Genomic DNA, 7,086 nt, shown 5'->3' with positions numbered 1-7,086 from the left:
ATAAGGCAAATAATAAGAAGTTAGAACAGAATTTCTAGAACCATTTATCTTGTGATGTTGTAAAATCAAAGCACTACTTTATTAAATGAGTTATTTTACACAATATGAACATCAATATAATTACAATTGTAAAAAAATTTTATAACAAGAATGGACTGATTTTCCAGATTTCCAAATCCGAGTCAACTGTACATTTACACAGAATTGTCTTTGCATGAAGCCCAGAGGGAACAGCATAAACATGAGTGTTTCTGTAGCCCCTTTATTTTGCTGATCAACAGTTTGTTTAAAAAGCAGCTGCAGGTTTGTTACCTAAGGTCTGAGACAGTAGAAGAGTCAACGGTGTCATGAATTCACCTGTGAGACAAAAGGAAAAGCTTCAGTAAATGTAATGACTGGCAAGCATTTCAAGTATCTAAAAGGAAAAACTATCAAGATGTCAGAGTGGTGGATTTGTCAACTGGATAGTAAAGACAGAAATAACTCATCCACATGCATATGTACCACTACCTAGGAGGGCAAGAAACCCAACCACACATGAAGTGTAAACTGGTAACTTTAAAGGACTTTCTACAGAGTTCTTTACTGTATATTTTAACACAGAGATGCTCTGCCTAGCACTATAAATAAGTAAAAGAAACGTAAAAACATACTCAGTAAATTGCTCTGAACTTCTGGGAGAAGACCCTTGTGCCTTTGAAATGACTCTTTTCTTACAGCTGACAAGTCTTTCATTCCTGGCTCAAAGTTGGCCAGAATCACTCATCCCCTCCGCTTCTGGCTATAGCTGTAAAAACCTGAATGTTTCAAAGGCATGAAAAAGAAAGGGTCCAGGGAAAAGGGCTTTACCAGTCGTAAAGTGTTTTACTAGAATACTTTACCATTTATACTAAATACTATTACTAAGCTCTGGTACAAAAGTTAAACACTAAGAGTAAAGGCACACGTCTCTGCTTGAGGCAGAAATCCATTCCACACCTGAGGAGATGCAGTTTGGCTCCTAGAATTCTAAACCAAAACTGACAAACCAGTAGGGAGATCAGGAGTTACCTGTAAACTTTACGCCTGAACATCAGCCAGTTCTGGAGGAAGTGGAGTCTTGGGGTGTTTGCTCTCAAAGTGCTGCTTGAAGGTCTTGGGGTCTGGCATTTGTGTCTAAGTGGAAAAGTGTACAAAAGAGAAGAACCAGACTTTACGTAGGAAAGAAATACACGCAACCCGTTAAAACCTTGACCTTGCTGCGCTAGACAACCACTGCCAGATGCTTTTAGATCCCTACTTGTGACTGGCATGTGAAAAAGTATCTCACAAAAACGAAACTCCTAGAGGAACAGCACATAATAGAGTATGTCGAAAACAAACCAGAAGCCATTCAATTTCATCACCGTTCTCAAGGTTCAACATGATCATGACACTGTCAGACCCCCCCTCAACGAGAAGCTTCATGTAGCTAGGAACTTCTATTTGTAAAGACTTCAACAGATGATTAACTTCAGTCTAACAATCATGTCTTACCAAGATCCCTTCCCATCTACACCACCAATCTTACTCAAGTACAGGGCTTAAAACACTGCGTCTGTACACCAGACCCACGACTGTGTTATTTTTCCCTCTGACATTTCATTAACCTCGAGGGCAGTGAACTTACACAGACAGACAGGCTAGACTTTACAGCTAGACTGCCTAGACTCAGGTCCTCGCTCTTCTTACTCTGGATACCTGCACCAATTACGCAATTTGTGTGTGGATTAAATATATGAGCGTACGGGTAAAACACCTGGCTCTACCTTTACACGTGGCAAGCACTCCACAATTCTTTAAACACGTTAATTCTCCTAAGAGCCAAACTGTGGAGCTGGGGGAGCTGGAGGGAAAAGACAACTACATCGACAGCACTGCATTCACTAGCACCATATCAAGTTTAGCCTTACCATGGAAGAGTGCAGTGGGGACTTTTTACAACATCCAAAGTTCTAAGCTCTATAAGCTACAACAAAGTTATATTATAAGCTCTATGAATGCACCTTTATCTACACAAGGGCAGAACTTTGTTTTATCCTGGCTAGCACTTAGAGAAACATGCACGGCCACAGAAACCACACAAAAAATGTTTCTTGAATGTGTGACTGCATATGGATTCCGGAAATCTCCGCAGTCTCTCAAATCTACTAGTTCAAATAAACCATCCGTTTCGGTGTGTGTGGGGTGTGGGGTGGGTTGAGGGAAGAGATCCTTAACCTACACATATTTACAGGGTAAGAACTGCCTACAGGAAAGCATTGTCTGTGGGGTGCTTACCCTACAGACTGTGCAGGTGTACATTAAGGAGGAGAACGTTGTCTGTGGGGTGCTCACCCTACAGACTGTGCAGGTGTGTATTAAGGAGAGTGTTGTCTGTGTAGTGCTTACCCTACAGACTGTGCAGGTGTACATTAAGGAGGAGAGCGTTGTCTGTGGGGTGCTTACCCTACAGACTGTGCAGATGTGTATTAAGGAGAGCGTTGTCTGTGGGGTGCTTACCCTACAGACTGGGCAGGTGTGTATTAAGGAGAGCGTTGTCTGTGGGGTGCTCACCCTACAGACTGTGCAGGTGTGTATTAAGGAGGAGAACGTTGTCTGTGGGGTGCTCACCCTACAGACTGTGCAGGTGTGTATTAAGGAGGAGAACGTTGTCTGTGGGGTGCTCACCCTACAGACTGTGCAGGTGTGTATTAAGGAGGAGAACGTTGTCTGTGGGGTGCTTACCCTACAGACTGTGCAGGTGTGTATTAAGGAGAGCGTTGTCTGTGGGGTGCTTACCCTACAGACTGTGCAGGTGTGTATTAAGGAGGAGAACGTTGTCTGTGGGGTGCTTACCCTACAGACTGTGCAGGTGTATATCAAGGCAGCTTTAGCAGCAGCCTTTTGGTCATGCCCTTGTTTCTTCTTTTGTCCAGCCTGCTTTTTGGCATTCTTCTGCTGAGACTGAATCTTCTGCTGTCCACGAGCCATATCTAAAAACAAAAGACTAGGCATCAGACTGGTTTCTTCATTCTAACACAGAGCAATTCAAGCTTTTTGTAAGTTTCTAGTGGTTTTCTTTAAGTAATTTAGTAATAGTCTCAGAGTTGACTACTTAAATTTTTTGGTTTTTTAATAATTTACTTACTTTTATTTCATGTACAATTGTGTTTTTCCTGTATGTGTGTCTGTGTGAACGTGTCAGATCCCCTGAACCTGAAGTTACAAGCAGTAATAAGCTGCCATGTGGGTGCTGGGAATTGAACCCGGGTCCTCTACAAGAGCAACCAGTGCTCTTAACTGCTGAGCCGTCTCTCTTATCCTGACTACTTAAATTTTATAGAGATATTTATAGCAAGTGACATGAATGGAATTTCAAACTCACATATAATGCTGCTGGATTACAAATAAGTATAAAGCCATTGTGTTAATCCGGTTGGTAGTTGTGTACACTATGACCTGGCATCCCTCTCCTGACACACGTTCAATAGAATCAAAGGTATGCACATCAAGGTGTACACAAAATGTTCATAGTGCTTGCTCTAAAACGAGAGATAGTTCAAAAATCAATCAGTTGTGAAAAATAGACAGCACACAGAGGAATGCCAGGCACCACTCAGAAATAATCATTTCTAGCCAGGCGTGGTGACATGTCTTTAATCCCAGCACTCAGGGCTGAAGCAGGCAGGCAGATCCCTTGTGAGTCTGGGGTTAGCCTGGTCTACATAGAGTTCCAGGCCATCCAGGGCTACAAAATGAGGCCCTGCCTCAAAAAAATAAACAGAAACGATTTCTACAAGTTTGTATCTCAATGTCAAGGAAAGAAGGCAGTTAGAAAGAAACCATGTACAAAGTTCAAAACAGGCAAAGTCAGAGTTAAAGAGGTCACTTTGGTATTTATGGAGTAATGACTGGGAGAAATGACAGGAGAGGCATTCATAGGATGCTGAAATGTTCTGTACCTTAAACCAGGTAATGATCATAAGATATGTGTATTTCTTTTTAAAAATTCAATGAACAGAGCTGAGAATGAAGCACAAAGCCCCCATCTCAGCAACTGGGAGGCAGAGGGAGGAAGGCCTCATGCTCTGACCAACCTGACCTACAAAGCAAGACCATATCCCAGCCCCCTCCAACGACTCCTAAGTTTATTGAGCTGTACACATTCCTAATTTTTTTTCACTTTACTGATGTAATGCTCCAGAGTTTAGTCTTCCTTTATTACTATTTGATTATAAAAGTAATGGTAAAGGTACTCTCCTCCTAGCATCCACTACTGTGACTTACAATTGTACAACTTTTGTTAATAAGTGCTGCCAGCTAATCCTCTAAAAGATCACAGGGACACAGCAACTGTTCCTTTTAGTACTTAGACCTATTATACTATCTCGAATTTTTTTTTTAAGAGTTCTTCTTTCCTGCACGGAAACACAAACAATTACACTTCTTTGTGTACATGTAGAAACACAGGGGCTGGACACGGATCATTTGTGGAGGTCAGTGGACAACTTCTGGAATCCATTCTATCCACTGTGTGGGTTCTGGAGATCCAATGCAGACCCTCAGGCTTGACAGCAAGCACCTTCATCTGCTCAGCCACTTTGCTGGCCCAGCCACATAAATTATAGAGATAAATGAGTCCCCTGGTAGAAGGGTGCCTTTTACAAAGCTGAAAATTTCTTTCTACTCTTTGCTACGTTAAAACAACTGTCACTTAAGAGTCCTGTTAAAACCAGACTTCTGGTTAGACAGCACAAATTAAACCTGTTCACACAGGATCTACAAGACTAGTGCTTCTGAAGCATATTAAAATTAGATCCTATGTCATTTTGAATAGCACTGTAATTACATTTTAAACTTTGAAATCACTAAAAGACATGAACATCCAAGGAACCTTACTAGAAGAAGGCTGGCCTTTTCTGACTGGAACCCTCATTAGCTACCGGATATAAGGTCAAACGTGTTACAGTCAAGCTCTCCTCTCCCACCTCCCTACCCAGTGGAAACTGAACAAATATACACTTACTGGACACATTCCCACTGGTATTACACAATGAACTGAAAGTCTGATAAAGTGGGCAGGAGAATTAATGCTTTTCTATACAGCCTGTCCAGTCTTTCACCAACTACAAGAATGTTTAATATGCTAGCTTAAGGTAAGAACTCCATTCCCATCCACGGCAAATATCAGCTGTTTGTCATAAAGATTACACTTCATTTTTGTGTTTTAAACCAGTTCCTTATCAATTCTAAATCCAATGGCACAGTTGGGGGGGGGTTGTTTTGTTTTTATTTGAGACAGGGTCTCACTCTGTAGCTCCAGTAGTCCTGGAACTCAGTCTGTAGACCAGGCTGGCCTGGAACTCATCTATCCGCCTCTGCCTCCTGAGTGTTAGGATTAAAGGAATGTGCCATTACGGTCAATGGCATATTTAAAAGTACACTGTGATGGTGGGTCTTCAATCTATGTACACCGACACTCTGAACGCATTCTTAATGTCTCTCTGCCTTAGCATCAGACCCTTGCTAAAACATTCTGGTTGTCTACTTCTTAACTTTTCCATACAATATGGTTACGTATGTGAAGACATTACTTTGGTGGACAGTCCTTAAGGATTTTATGTTTGCTCTTTTAAGTTACAAAACAGCCCATCATTAATTCCAGAACTTTCCATGCAATCTAGAAGTTAAAACAGTTATTTTGATAACCTTTTCACGTACTGTACTCTAAAAACAATGTCATCAGATGAGTAAAAACTATTTTTAACTTTTGAATTTGGGGCTTCTCCTAAAACAAGACAGAACACCTAAGATTTAACCCACTTTCATTACCACCTAACAACAATAACGAAAAGGCATGGGCTTTAGTAAAGGGTGGCGACCGTTTCTTCTTTCTGAAGACACAACGTAACACTAGGCAGGAGATCTGCTCTAACAGGCTAGTTGCGTGCGGCAGGCCCTAACTTCTGACAGCGAACTGGCACGGATTTCCTTTCCGAAAGCAGAAGTAAGTGCAAACGCACCAACCACCTGCTTTCGGAAAGCCCAACTTACGATCTGCTCTTGCCCAGCCCATCGAGTTTTCGACAAAGTCGTAGGTATAAACTGCCCCCTGATTAAGTGCGACCAATTGAAAGGCAATAAATCGTTTGCAAACAGTTACCCGCTGATTTTTAATGAAACTTTAGTTTCCCCTGGAGACTGCAAATGAGCTAAGAACCAGGAAGAATTCTTGGAAAACCAAGGCGCTTGAGAAGGAGGCAACAAGTAAAGCCCGGCCATGAGGGGCCTCTTAGAGCGAAACAACTTACTCTGAGGCTGGGTAGCCAGGAAATGGTACTCCGCAACCAGCCCGAGGAAGAGGCCCAGGCCGGCTCCACAGCCCGACCCCGGCTTTGAACACCCGATCGTGGGCAGACTCCACCCCGCAGCTGCAGCCCGGCCCGCCCGAGGCCTCGGCGGCCCGCAGCCCCGCAGCCCCGCGCCTACTCCGCAGAGTCCGCCGCCCGCCCCGGCCTCCCGCCGCCGCGTGCCTCCCACCCCGGCTCCCGCGTCCTGCGGCGCCGCTCACCCGGGCCGGGCCGGTCTGGCGTCCGAGAGACCACGCAGCACGAGAGGAGCTGGGCAGGACGAGCAGGGAAGGAAGGGACGCGCCCCGCACCGCTTGGGGCCTCCGCCACCCGCCGAGGAGGGACCGAGCACAACCGGGAGCACAACAGCCCGCGATCGCACACCCGCCGCAGCGCGCGCCCGCCGCGCCTGAGCCCGAGGCAGGCCCGTCGCTCGTGCCCGCGCACGCCGCGCCGCACTCCCAGGGGCCTCAGCGCCTCCTGCCCGCCCGCCCGCCCGCCCGCGCGGCCCCGCCCCTCGGCTTCCTGCGGCGGCCTCGCCCCGCCCCTCTCGCATGCCCGCGCCCTTCCGGTCGTGCCGGCCAATGGCCGCTCTCCCCTGTTACATAAGCGCGGAGGGGCGGGGCCTCGGACGGGCACGGCCAGGCCGTCGCCCTCGTCCCGCCTCCGCGCTGCGTCCTTCCGCCGCCGTGCGTGACCTGGGGCCTGCGGGCCGCGGTCGGCCGACGGGCGCGCT

General features: G+C 45.8%; 1 protein-coding gene across 1 annotated transcript; it reads right to left on the bottom strand.

Moving 5' to 3' along the window:
• Positions 1 to 246: 246 nt before the first annotated feature.
• Positions 247 to 6,780, bottom strand: Znf706 (zinc finger protein 706). The gene is made up of 4 exons (XM_059247323.1): positions 6,572 to 6,780; positions 2,857 to 2,993; positions 1,051 to 1,155; positions 247 to 357 (listed from the first exon to the last, which is right to left on the bottom strand). Exons 2-3 carry the CDS (start codon positions 2,989 to 2,991, stop codon positions 1,060 to 1,062), a joined length of 231 nt encoding a protein of 76 aa, XP_059103306.1. The 5' UTR covers positions 2,992 to 2,993; positions 6,572 to 6,780; the 3' UTR covers positions 247 to 357; positions 1,051 to 1,059.
• Between the last annotated feature and the right edge of the window lie 306 nt (positions 6,781 to 7,086).

The sequence above is a fragment of the Peromyscus eremicus genome, chromosome 20, assembly GCF_949786415.1.
Source record: "Peromyscus eremicus chromosome 20, PerEre_H2_v1, whole genome shotgun sequence".
Classification (NCBI taxonomy): Eukaryota; Metazoa; Chordata; class Mammalia; order Rodentia; family Cricetidae; genus Peromyscus; species Peromyscus eremicus.
The sequence above is the reverse complement of the archived record's forward strand: the minus strand, read 5'-3'. Positions and strand labels throughout refer to the sequence as shown.

What these genes read in the sequence shown, in the direction of transcription:
- Znf706 (XM_059247323.1), bottom strand. Translation starts at nt 2,991, where the DNA reads ATGGCTCGTGGACAGCAGAAGATTCAGTCTCAGCAGAAGAATGCCAAA. An exon ending in ACACCTGCACAGTCTGTAGG is followed by an intron (nt 1,156 to 2,856) that starts GTAAGCACCCCA and finishes TTTTCCACTTAG; the next exon opens with ACACAAATGCCAGACCCCAA.